General features: G+C 43.9%; 1 protein-coding gene and 1 long non-coding RNA gene across 2 annotated transcripts in view; one reads left to right on the forward strand and one right to left on the reverse strand.

The window, feature by feature from the left end:
• The first annotated feature begins 282 nt into the window (after positions 1-282).
• On the forward strand, positions 283-4,917 carry LOC147014605 (uncharacterized). The gene is made up of 3 exons (XR_015050817.1): positions 283-2,583; positions 2,963-3,145; positions 3,796-4,917. It is a non-coding gene; the product is annotated as an uncharacterized LOC147014605 (long non-coding RNA).
• A 3,216-nt stretch (positions 4,918-8,133) lies between these two features.
• Positions 8,134-13,493, reverse strand: part of LOC147014606 (neuronal migration protein doublecortin-like) — a 37,661-nt gene continuing 32,301 nt past the window's right edge. Inside the window, exons 6-7 of the mRNA XM_085852700.1 lie at positions 10,259-10,353; positions 8,134-9,229 (exon numbers count right to left, since the gene is read on the reverse strand). Coding sequence (XP_085708826.1) covers positions 9,191-9,229; positions 10,259-10,353 — 134 coding nt within the window. The 3' untranslated portion in view covers positions 8,134-9,190. The remainder of the gene's footprint in view (positions 9,230-10,258; positions 10,354-13,493) is intronic.

The following is a 13,493-nucleotide window of genomic DNA, read 5'->3' on the forward strand; positions in this document are numbered from 1 at the left end:
CTGGTACATTTGTTAATTGAATTTTACTAATTACCCATTTTAAATCCTCTTTTCAAGAATGCTGTTTCAAGGTAAATCTTCGTGTTTGTCGTTTTTATTTACTTGATGCGTGTGTACATTTGCACGTGTGTGTACATATATATATATATATATATATATATATATATATATATATATATATATATATATATATATATATATATATATATATATATATACTGCATTACTCCAATAGCATTTGGCACTGGTGTGTGTGTGTGTGTGTGTGTGTGTGTGTGTGTGTGTGTGTGTGTGTGTGTGTGTGTGTGTCGTTGATGGTATCTACATATGTGAGTTTCAGAATGTGGAATGTATCCACCTTCGCCTCCCAGGGTGGGCTCAAAGTATCCACCTTCATTTCGATAAGGGGTCATGATTCATGGACCAAGCTGTGAAGTTTTCTGTTTTCAAAGTTTTGTGCCGAGGGTTCTGTTCAGGAGCGTTGCTGAGGCCCAGATAGCCTCCAACTGTCGTTAATTTGTAATAATATTGCTGGGGATGGTTTTTTGTGCCTCTGTGAGGTTCTTTGTCATCATTCCGAGAGCTCCAACTATCACTGGTACAACTTTCACATTCTTCAGCTTCCAGATTCTTTTCACTTCATACATGAGGTCTTGGTATTTGGTCATTTTCTTGATTTCTGTATTTTTTTCGTCCAAAATCACTTGTATTAATACCTTAATCAGCAATGCCTTCTTCCCTCTTTTTTTTGTACCAAAGTGTGATATCTGGTCTCAATGCTCTGTTTTCATTGTTCATGCTCGATGGGATCATTAGTTCATGCGTGAATGTGTATGGTACTTCCATGTTTTCAGTCCATGCTTTTAGTTCATGTTACCACAAATTTTCTAGAACTCGGATATTAAAGTTTTTGCAAATGTGCAGTGGTGAACATTACAAACTCTGTTGTGTCGTCATGTGTACAGCTATTCTGACTCGAGATTTTTATTTATTTGTGTTCGATCATTAAGCGGAAAATATCACTCTCTCTGCTAATGCCACCTCCACCCCTCACCTATTTCTTTCTTTTCCTCCCTCCTCTCTCTCTCTCTCTCTCTCTCTCTCTCTCTCTCTCTCTCTCTCTCTCTCTCTCTCTCTCTCTCTCTCTCTCTCTCTCTCTCTCTCTCTCTCTCTCTCTCTCTCTCTCTCTCTCTCTCTCTCTCTCTCTCTCTCTCTCTCTCTCTCTCTCTCTCTCTCTCTCTCTCTCTCTCTCTCTCTCTCTCTCTCTCTCTCTCTCTCTCTCTCTCTCTCTCTCTCTCTCTCTCTCTCTCTCTCTCTCTCTCTCTCTCTCTCTCTCTCTCTCTCTCTCTCTCTCTCTCCCCCTCTGTCTGTGCTCTTCTCACTCACCCCTCCAAATAAAATGCAGCACTCTCTTCCCACATCTCTGTCTGTCAGTCTGTCTCTCTCTCTTTCACACCCTCCCCCCCACATCGTTTCATGAGGCATTGCTCTCCCCAACTGCACCCCCTTCTTAGCTCTTCTCCCCTTGCTAGCTCTCCCTTCCCTCTCACCTCTCTGCCTCCTCTCCCCCCCCTCTCTCTCTCTCTCTCCCTTTTTCTTTCTCCACTGCCCCCCTCCCCTGCACACCACCGTCAGTGAAGCGACGGGTTGTATTTGCTAGTATATCAATATATTGTGAACAGATCTGGATGTTGAGATAATGTGGATTCAGCCCATGATGGCTGTGGCAGCCATTTTACAAAATGCTACAAAATATTCACTTTTCAAAAAAACTCACTGATACTAGATCTACTCCTTCTTTCAATGGCCCTGATTGATCCCATCTTGATGTTGGGTCAGCCTCTGAATGGGGGTAGATTGGTTATGAAATGCTTTATATAAAATACTTTACACTTTCATGAAATACTTTATACCGCATGCCTGTATATGTCAGGCAGAACATTACACCAGTGATTCATTGTGCTCAACTAATGACTGACTCATGAGAAATTAAATGCAGGTTCAACGGTGGACCGTCTCTTGGTTACTTTGGCCCTTAGATGGTGTTCCAACACATGTGAGGGTGGTTCCACTGGGTTTAAGTCTGGCTCTGTGCTGGCCACTGTTGTCCTCAAACCACTTCCTATCAGACAGAGACATGCAGGAGCAAAGTGTGCTGCTATGGTGGTGGACATCATGATATTGTATCAATCGCAGCAATATAGCATTGTCCAAAGATGTCGCAATAACACCCTTTTACGAAACACGTGTGGCGAAATATGCACAGGGTGCTTGGGTATGCTCTCCTACTGCTGCTGTTACCCTGCGTGTGAAGCAATGCAGGACTTTCCAAATGATGTATGCAAAGTGGTTTCTGAGCATTCTGGGGTGGATTACGTCATTTCAAAAGTTGAGTATTGCTTTGCTTTATCTGTCTTTCTGCTGATGTCAGTCTATGATCAACTAACTACTTCATTTCAATTGGATGTTATATTTTGAACACTGAAGAACACCAATCTGCAGTTTCGCAGGACTATACCTTGGGTCTGAGTTTGGCAAATTGTATGGAATCTCGTCCCAAGCACGCCTGCGCAGAGGAGCAAGGTAATTTTTTTTTTTAGTTTGTCATCTTGTTTTTCAGGATGTCATAAAGAACACAAACAACAGGTGCAAATAACTAATGTAATATGTTAAATAAGGTGGTGTAAAAGATGGTGCATCAATGGCGGTGAACTTCCAATTTTTTTTCTCCAACCTTTAAAATCTCTTTTATTTAAATTGAATTATACACTTGAACACTGGAGAACACATCGCTTTGTTGCCATTTCCAAAAACCTCCAGTTTAGCAATATATGGAAAAATATCACACCATTTTACGCCATCTTGACCAATCAAATTTGTTGCTTGTTCTCAGCATCGTTTGTGATTTCCAGCTACAATTTTATTATCCATGAATTTTTAAAGGTGGTTCTTTTAATTACAGGATTTCAAAGAAATAAGGCCTGGGTCCATACCTCCTTGGAGTACTGCTCTCTTCTGTGGTTTGGTTCTCCAGCATCACATCTTTCATCTCCTCGATTCTGTGGAATCTAAAGCTCTCATCATGATTGGAATCTCTTGCAGTGAGGCCGAAATGTAAGGCCTGTTGATCTCACATCAGAGACAGGTCGGTCACCCCTCTGTTCTTTTTTTAAACTGCCTCTCCTCTGCTCTGGGAATCATTCTCTCACTTACAACTAAAACTGCCACAATAACACAAACCCCTACCCTCCAATGCCTGACCTGATGCCACATCATGCACAAATTATCTCTCTCTCTCTCTCTCTCTCTCTCTCTCTCTCTCTCTCTCTCTCTCTCTCTCTCTCTCTCTCTCTCTCTCTCTCTCTCTCTCTCTCTCTCTCTCTCTCTCACAGACCCCTGACCCTTCGCAGCTCATCCAGGATGAAAACATTCTTTTGGTAACCCCCTCCTTGTTAAACTTCCAAAATCCAGGTTTACTACACACCTCAATGCTTTTGTTTTCTACAGTTTGTGGAACTACCCTCCTAATACAGTCCAATCCCAATCTTACCTTCACCGCTTCAAACAGGCAGTGAACTACCACCTCATATTGTTGCGGAAATGGCCCTTAGTGTGTTATTAAATATAGGATTAGCCCAGATCCCCCCTTAAATGCATGTTTAGCCAGGTTGTTTGGTAATTGGACATTGCATGTATGTCGGGAGGTGTAGCAGGCTGTCCATTGTTCATACAGTGGTGGTGTGCTGAGAGGCGGTTTTCTTCTTCCTTCCCCCCTCCGAACCATTCCCCGCCCAGTGCTCTGAGAGTGTCGGTCGGCGAGACGTGTCGGCAGCCGATTGGTGGAGGGCAGCTGCAATCTCGAGCGATGAACCAATCACGGGTCCCCGGGGGAGTGTCGAGAAGAGCGAGCGCCGAGAAGGCAAGGGAGTAACTGCCTGAGTGTTGTCACGATCTGCTGTATAAGGGACGGCTGTGTCTGTCTGCGATCTGCTTCGTGAAAAAGGCAAGAGGAACTGCATGAGGTCAGTCTGCCTTCTGCTGAATGAGAAACGGCTAGTGGGAGTTTGTGATCGGCTGTAAAAAGGAACTGGCTGCTTGGTGAGTCTGGGATCGGCTTTCATGAGAAGAGCGAGCCCCAGGAAGGCAGGAGGAACTGCATGAGGGTAGTCAGCGATTGACTTTTATGAGGTCATCAACAGGTTCATCCGGAGTCCGGTGACGGAGCCTCTGACTGTCCCTACTCACTGCACGGCTCGACACGTCTTGTAATCCCATCGATCCACCTGCGGAGCCCAACACCCCGATTTGGCCTAGTCTGGTGAACAGGCCAGGCCTGGATTTGTATGCTGGACCTTGTGAGAAACCAGCTGGAACCCACCATCGATCTGACTATCTTGTGCTGTCAACCTTACGGGGGCTGGACACGCTGAGGCTGCGTGTGCAAGCGGTGCCGAATAGAGAACGAGCGCGGTCTTGCCACGCTGGTGTGCAAGCGGTGCCGGGAGGAGGAGTACGAGCGCCATCTTGCCACGCGGCGTGCTTGAGCTTGGCCGCTCAAATCCGTTGGCATCGGCTTGTCACGAGCCGCATCCGTCCCTTTGACACTTTCCCCTCGTCCAGGAGGCATCAACAAGTACTCTGTGTCTTGTCTGTCTTGTCGGAATGTTGTCTGCTTGTTGTCTAAGGTTTATCTCGCCAGGGTTCCCTTTGAAACCCGTAATCCGTAGCTCCCGAGTTAAGAGTGGGTTATAGATTAATTATAACGTCCCTGAATGTTTTGCTTGTGTCGTGTTCCCCGATGTGTCCCCAATAAATCTGGCTGATTCATATGAAAGTTGCCGCATTTAGTTTATTTGTGCCATGCTGAGGAACAATTCACTTGATTTGTATTTAAAAACCAAAATGGTTACGGACTGGCAGACTTCGCTCGGTCTCTGACAAAGCAGTCTGTGACCAGGGTCTATTTCCCCAACTGGCAAGGCACAGGTGTACTTTGGTATCGTGATCTGAGGTGCGTAACCCGAGACCTGTGCCGAACCAGCCGGCGTTATAACCCCTGAGATGGCAGTGCTGATAAGTGACGCTGAATCTTCAACATTTGGCTGTCAAGAGCGGGGTGCGAAGCCCCCCACCGACGGATCCATAACAATATTATCCCCCATCTGCACCCACGATCTTTTCTACCAATCCCACTAACCCAACCCTATTACTTGCAAATTCCTGTTTCCTCTCTACCCCCTCTGTTTCTCTTTTCCCTCTCTCGGCCATTCTTTCCATTTCTTGTTGTATCCAATCTTTTTGGTTGTAGATTGCCTAACTGGATTAGTGATAGGAAGCAAAGTGGCCGTGAGTGGTAGGATGTGGGCGAGGAGGATACAAGTTGTATCGGGTACTTCAGGGATCAGTACTGGGATCATGATTATTCATCATTTGCATTACTGATTTGGATTGTAGGGTTAAGAGTCAGCTTTCTAAATTGGTATATGATACAAAGTTTGGAGGTAAGGTATAAAGAGAGGGTCGTGAACAGATTCAGGAAAGTCAGGATCCTTTAATAGATTGGGTAAACGATTGGTATATGCAATTTAACATAAACAAATGTAAGGTGATGGGGAAGGGGAAGAATGATGAAAATAGAGATTACATGATGTAAGGGGTAACCTTGGAGCATATCACACAGGAGAATGATCTGGGGGTAGTAATAGATATAGGGTATAAATTATAAATGGTTAATGTTACCACTGTATAAGACTTTATTGAGGCCTCATCTAGAATATTGTGTACAGTTTTGGTCACCACATCCGAGGAAGAATATAGCTGCCATAGAAAAGTTACAGGGTAGAGACTACTCTATTGATTACAGAGCTTATCTAGACTAAGTCATGAGAAATGTTTGAAGGATTCAGAAATTTATACATTGGAAAGGAGGTGATTATGAGGGGATCTGATAGAGATGTTTAAGATAATGAAGGGTGTGGACAAGATAGGTGAGCTGGAGTTTTTCTGAGCAGTGAACAGTGTTAGGACCAGGGGCCATAGCTTGAGGGTAAAGAAGATGAGAGTTAGGAGTCTTTCAGTGGGAGAATGGTTAATGCACGGGATGGTGGTGTCTGGAAAGGTAGTGTCAGTGGTCGGGGTGGATAAGTTTAAATGGGAGTTAGATAGGTTTCTGTATGGATTGGAAATAGAGGGGTATGGGGATATTGGTTGGATTTGGAGGTAGCTTGTGTGTGAATGGGTGAAAGATACTGGGGTTGGTGTTGTGCAGGCACGATGGGCCTAATGGCCTCCTCCTACACCAAAGTTCCTTGTGTGTGACTGAGGCCCCCCACTGTCAGTATGCTACATTTTAACTTCTTTCATTTCAATCTTCAATGAGCAGAGATTTGTTTAATACCAAATAATTAAAAAGGGCAACCAAGTTTGAGATCACTGACAGTGCAACACCATATGGACTTTATTCTGCTTAAAATGCATGACACCAATTTGTATACTTGCTATTAACAATGGACCTAATAACCTTAATATGTACACTAGACCTTTAACGAATAACATCCTTTAAACACAAGATGTGTACTGTGCACTATGCCCTTCACATTCTTGTACTTGGATACCCACCCATCCAGTATGTTCATAAAACAAAAATGGAGAGAATAATCATTTTAGGTAGAACATGTTAAGTTTAACACGCTGTTTTCAAGTAAAAACAATTTCATTACAAGCTCATGGTCAGTACTTCAACCGCTTATTTTCAGCATAAGTTATTGAGCTCAAGAAATCAATGGATAATTCAAAGACATCTGTACTCAGGCTATAACATGGACCGATAATCCTTTTAACTGGAGAACCTCATTCATTGAAGGCCAAAGGTCAGGCAGCAGAGGATGGAACGATGAGCATGTCAGGCTGGGTGATGACAGAATCAAGAAAACCCCAGCTGTGTCCCTCCTGTTGCGATTAAAATAGACTTCCATTGCAATTCCTTGGTGGCCTTCCTAACACCCAGTCCCCAACGCAGAAGGCACATTGACTGTTGATGGGCCAGAGAAATTTAACATCAAGTGTAAATTGCCTCGTCGGCCTCCAGGAAGCTCTCTCAATAGGTGGGGGACTTTTTGGAAGGCCGACTTAGGGTCAAACAGAACATCTCCACACAGTGTGCTTGGGACTTAGGAGGAAAGTTTAGTTTCACTTGGTTGGTACAAAGATTAATGAAAGTCAGAGACAGCTCCAGAAAGTGTACCTAAATACCTCTACCACCAAAGGTGGACAGGGATTATGTTTTCACCCGTCTGTTTGTCTCTCTGTGAGCAGGATATCTCATAAAGTATGGACAGATTCAGCCAAAAATTTGGGCACAGATTGGATGTATGATGAGGACGATTTGATTAGATTCTCGAGAAGATCCGGATCTGAGAATTAAAAATTTTGTTAAAGTGATTCTTCACCATTGAGAGACGGAGCCCAAAAACAATACATAGCATGATATTTCAAAAAAGTTTTTTTTCGGGATTATAACAAAACTCGGTGGATGAGTTGGGGAGGTGACAACAACAAGCCGATTAGATTTTGGTTCGGGTCCGGATTCAGATCCGGCCTATCGGTGCGATACAAAACGGAAACTGTTCAGCCTGAAAGTATCCGCTCGACTAAGTGCCGTTCTAGTTTGAGTGTTGAGTTCATTTTCAGTGCCATTGACTATGATGTATTATTTAGTTATCCTTTTATCATTTAGCAATCACAGCATTGCTCTACAATCAACTACCTTTTGAACTTAGACACAGTGGATCGAGGAGACCATTTGGTCCACTGTATCAACACCACATTAATTAAATTTATCAACTTAATTTGACTGTGGAAGGGGGACGATGACAGAAAGGCAGACACAGGGACCTCACCAGTGTGTTAATTTTCTTTTGATGGGGATGTGGGAGGGTGAAGGGGGTTGCAGGGTGAGGAATGAACAAAAACACCGACGGCACATTTACCTATTCATGAGACCCTCACAATGAATACACAGGTAAAATCGCCCATTGCATACCCAAGCTAACTACCAGTCCCGCAAAGATGAAGTGGACATTGAAAGCATAAATCTTACTCCAACCCCAATTGAAGAAGAGGCAAACCCCAGAGTGTAATAGATTGTTTTATTTATACATAAAGTTAAATACACCACACAAGGGCAAAACTACAAACCCTTTTAAAAACATAAAACCTTACTACACAGTTAACCCTTCATTAGAAGCATGCAAGCAAGCTCGGAACTTTGGCAACCAAAGTTCCATTCGCTTTGGCAACCAAATGGCATAACCGCTTTGAATGGCAGGAGAATGGCTCTAGAACCTTTCCAATCAATCAAATCAAATCAAATCAAATCCACATAGGTTGGCACAAAGTAGTCAATTTCTTAAAAGCAGATTTAACTACAGTCGATGAAAACAATGCACCTCAGGCCATGATGCCCTATACACTTTAAAAATAATAATAATAATAAGAGTAGAGAATTCAAAGACAAAGGAAATCAGATTTTGTTTCGTTTCTTCGCAGACTGAAATGCTACGTCATCAATGCGACGTACTTCAAGTGCAAAACTGCTTCGAGGAAAGCAATCGGAGCATTGTAGAGAAAAATCCATAAAAACACGAGGAAATGGTAAGAAAAAGTCAGAAAACCTCTTTACCAAAATACCCTGCAACCCTTTAACCCCCCCCTTCCCATCCCCCGCTATTCCCCAAAAAGGCTGATCGGGAGAAAGTATACAAAGGTAGCTTGAAAAATGTCATAAAAAAGTGGTCAAACCCAGAAACAAACCGTAGGGAAAACCAGGAGCCGGTTAGCATGGAGTGCCAATTGCGATAGTCATACAAGTTATAAAAAACAAACAAACCGAAAGCCACAGGGACGAGCAAACTACGCTGATAAAACTGCAAGCATCACAAAAACTACTCCGAGAAAATAAAAAATAATCTAAACAGCAGATGCTACGGTACAAATGTCTACTCGATACATCGATGCCTTCGCAATTTATGGATGAACAGTTTCAAAACACGTGATACCAAAAATGGCCGACGAGAGATTATACCCCAAGGCTTAGGATCACCGGTGCCTGAGATTGTATTAAAAAAAAAAACACCAAAAAAAACAAACAAAAGATCTTCCAATCCTTTTGTCTGCTGCACCCTCTTCAACTTCACTTGGATTCGTCAAAAGAAAGAGGCAAGTACAGATCCTGCAAAAAAAAGACCCCGACGAGACAACATTCCGAATGAATCGATGCGAGTCTTCCTTCTGGATTCAGCACAACAGGTTTCAAAGGTCCACAGTATTGGATAGGTTCAACACGAGCGGCCAAATATTCCTCAATGAGTCAACGTGTCATGCCAGGTTGAGGCCTTCACCACCACCACTACTCCTCTTTAATGTCTCTCAATTAATCACACCTTCTTGTGGGGTCAGCCGCATGACATTTTCCTCTCCATACCCCTCTGTCCTGAACATAATATCTGTCTGCATCTTCACCTCTCTCTCATATCCCTTTCCACCAAAATTTTGGTCTTCCCCTTCTCCTCCAAGGAAGAGGAGACTTTCTGCATGTACCCAAGGTGAGAGTGCAAAATGCACACACGTTGGCGTCTTGGTAGTGGGAGATTTTATCACATATAATTTTATTGGATTTAGGTCTGGGTCACTTCCACCTGTTCTACCCACTTTGAATAAACATTGGTAAAATGTGAAGAAAAAAAAATTAACCATTAAAGGATGAAAAATGTGATATCAATTAGGGTTATCAGCATCGTGTGTACTCTGTAGAGAGGTAGAGGGTAGTTTTGATTGATTCGCTCTTTACATGTCAAAACAACAGTTGTACTTTAACCTCAAACATTAGGTTGTGTTAAAGGGCTACTGCAGCCAACTTTCCTTTAATGCAATACCCCTTACAAAGTTTAACAATACAATTTGGGGGGAAGGGGGGAGGGGTAGTAGTGGTGGAATTCCATTCTTGGCAGGATATCCTGCGAAGTATCGATTACATTCATGCCAAGGACACTTCAGGCTGATGCCAAAAAATGGAACCAGGTTTGAGGCAACATGAAAAATCTCTGATAAAAGTGAGAAACACGGAGTATTTAAAGGACATTTTACCTTCTCCACCCCTCCCCCATCCCACTGCATGAAAATTTTCCAGGAGGACACTGATCTCCAACTACCCTCACCTCCTCATAGGCCAGCATAGTGGGATAAACCAACGAGGTCGTACCTTATTACGGAACATGCTGGCAGGGCTGGTGTTGGGAGAGCTGGGAGACTGGGCCGACAGTGGTGTGGACATCTGGCTGGAGGTTTTACCATTCACTGCAAAGGGACACGAGACTCAGAAACATGTCTGCATTACTCATGTGAGTTACGTAGGTGAGCTATCGTTGGCACCTAAAAAATTTCCGAATTCCTATTCTAACCTACAGGGGGCACTTCATCAGTGGCACAGTTTCACCACCAGTAAATTATGCTCCCCACAGCCATGTGCTGCCTACGAAAGAAGAAGATTATGTAGATTTATGTTTGGTTTACCTGTTGCTTCTCTCAATGGAGAGAAAATGAGTGGACGATTATATCAGGGGAACATTAAAATTGCTACATCATTTGAAACCACAAGATGGGTTTGTCAGGTTTGTGTCAAAATTATATGATTGTTAAGAATCTAAAATATCTCATGTATATATATATATATATATATATATATATCATATATATACTGTATTGGGTCGCCGAAATAGGTGACCCTTATTGTCAGTAATTCTGTCTGTTTGTTTGGATGTTTGTTCGTTTGTCATCAGCATAATTGGTAGTAAACGTGGGCGGATTTTGACCAAACTTGGGTGGTAGGTACATCTTATGACCAAGTGCTTTAGAAATTGTGATGGTTGCTAGGGACGCTTTGGTTCCCAAGCAACAACCGAAAAACCTTCAAAATCGGTACCGTTCACGCGAAATCAATTCCGAAAGCCATTATGCCACGTAGGGTTATGAAATTTGGCACGAATGATCTACAGGTGATGCTCTATCAAATATATTCCAGTTTTTGTGATATATGGAATACTTTACCCGTTGCACCCCTACAATTAAGGTATGCGCGAAAATTGAAGGCCCCCTAGCGACCAGGTTAGTGCATTGATACGAATGAAACTTTGCAAGTTCATGGTACTCAATGAGTACCACAACTTTGCCTCAGGACATATTGACCGATTTCGCTTAGGTCAGGGGGCAAAGGTCGATTAGTGCAAAAATCGATAATAAGCGAGAGCTGGAGGTGCCTTCGTGCCAAATTCTACTCCTCCTAGGGTTATGGTCGGATGATCATGAAAATTCACACTAATCGTCTGGAATACATTGTGCACAAACGATCGAGCCGGATTTTCGATTTAGATCTTTGTTCACCCACAGCACCCCCTCGAACTTTAGGGATTTCCGATTTCAAACCGCATTTTCGGTACTTTTCATTCAAATGGATACCGAGTAGTTATCAGTAGATGGAACTGGATGAGATTTGATATGCATGATCTTAAGGTGATTCCCTCTCCACTGTATGACATCCATTTTGCTCTATATCTTATAGTTTCCATGCTCGGCGACCCATCGCCACCTACCGGCTTGTGTCTCTGCATATATATATATATATATATATATATATATATATATATATATATATATATATATATATATATATATATTGTTAAGGTTGTGGAAATTGCCAGAACACCATTCAGGCTTCCCAGAGATCAGTTATGTCAATAAGTGTGTGTTCAGATTAGATTTCCTCACCGATGTCTGAAGAGGGTTATTCGTATAACCGGGCTGTGATCTTTGAGGTAGTATTATTCTTTTGCTATCTTTGTTTTGGAACAACCACTACTTCAACAACCACAACCACCACTTCAACAACCACAACCACGCCATCCCCACCACAGCGCCAACCACAACCACTATCTCAACAACTACGCCACCCCCACCACATCGCCTCACCTTCATCTCCGTTACGCCACCATCTTTTTGCCAGCCACGGCGAATCCCACGGAGGAGCAGCATCTCCGCCGACAGACGCGGGAGCCGATGATTTCTAAAACGTCCGCTTTCCACGGCTGATGATTTCTACCACGTCCGCTCTCTCCGCGTTTCCCGACGAGATCGGATCAAAATGCCAAAAGGGGCGGAGCCCGCGGGGGGTGAAAGGTCGAAGGTGGGGGATCAAACTCACCTCCCACGGACCCCATAAAAAGGCATGCTGGAACGCACAGCGAGTCAGTTCTTGCCTGGAGAGTTTGTCAGGAGTTTTGTGAGTTCTTCTTGCCTAGAGAGGGTCGCCAGGAGTTGAGTCTGAAATCTGAGGAAGCAGTAAGGAGTGAGAGTCTGTCTGTCTGTCTGTCTGTCTGTCTGTCTGTCTGTCTGTCTGTCTGTCTGTCTGTCTGTCTGTCTGTCTGTCTGTCTGTCTGTCTGTCTGTCTGTCTGTCTGTCTGTCTGTCTGTCTGTCTGTCTGTCTGTCTGTCTGTCTGTCTGTCTGTCTGTCTGTCTGTCTGTCTGTCTGTCTGTCTGTCTGTCTGTCTGTCTGTCTGTCTGTCTGTCTGTCTGTCTGTCTGTCTGTCTGTCTGTCTCTCTGTCTCTCTGTCTCTCTGTCTCTCTGTCTCTCTGTCTCTCTGTCTCTCTGTCTCTCTGTCTCTCTGTCTCTCTGTCTCTCTGTCTCTCTGTCTCTCTGTCTCTCTGTCTCTCTGTCTCTCTGTCTCTCTCTCTCTCTCTCTCTCTCTCTCTCTCTCTCTCTCTCTCTCTCTCTCTCTCTCTGATCAACGGAGGCGCCAGAGGAATCGGGAGTGAAGTCAGAAGCAGGTGGAGTCCCGCGGAGTGCGGGCAGAGCCACCGTGGGTCGCCGAACCACGGCCCAGCGAGTCACCACGAGGGTGACAGGTAACCAGCACGGCCTCTCGGAGCTCTTGCGGTCTCCACAGCTCCGTGGATATTAAAGGCTTACGGGTCCAGTTCTGCCCTCCCTTTCCTGGGGTTTCTTTGCATGAAAGCTGTGGCGCCTTGTCCGTGAAGTAGTGAACTGTTAAGTGACTGTGTACAGAAATGATAGAACGGTTGTAGTTCTTTGTCTTGCTCGTGTTTTGTCCCTTACCTGCATTGTTTTACTGACTGCATGATTGCATACGCGTTTGCATGAGTGCATACGTGTGTTATAAATAAATGTCATTGTGTGAATGTTCACCGTTCGTTGCATCCTTTCCCTCAATTGAGCTGCCGTATTGCGTTCGGGATATTAGCTGGCTTTTAAATAGCCGATAAAGTAATCGGATCCGGCGGGGCTTGGCGATATACACCGCTCGGCAAATCGCAAACGGAGCGAGCTGCTTAAGCGGCTTGTTTCCAAGCAGGTCCCGTCGAGGTGTAAATCCCCAGCATTTCTGTCTGCGCGCATACTTAGGTAAATTGACAATTCGGCGATC

Source organism: Eptatretus burgeri, chromosome 13 (assembly GCF_056783735.1).
Source record: "Eptatretus burgeri isolate ZD-2024b chromosome 13, Ebu_testis_v1, whole genome shotgun sequence".
NCBI lineage: Eukaryota > Metazoa > Chordata > Myxini > Myxiniformes > Myxinidae > Eptatretus > Eptatretus burgeri.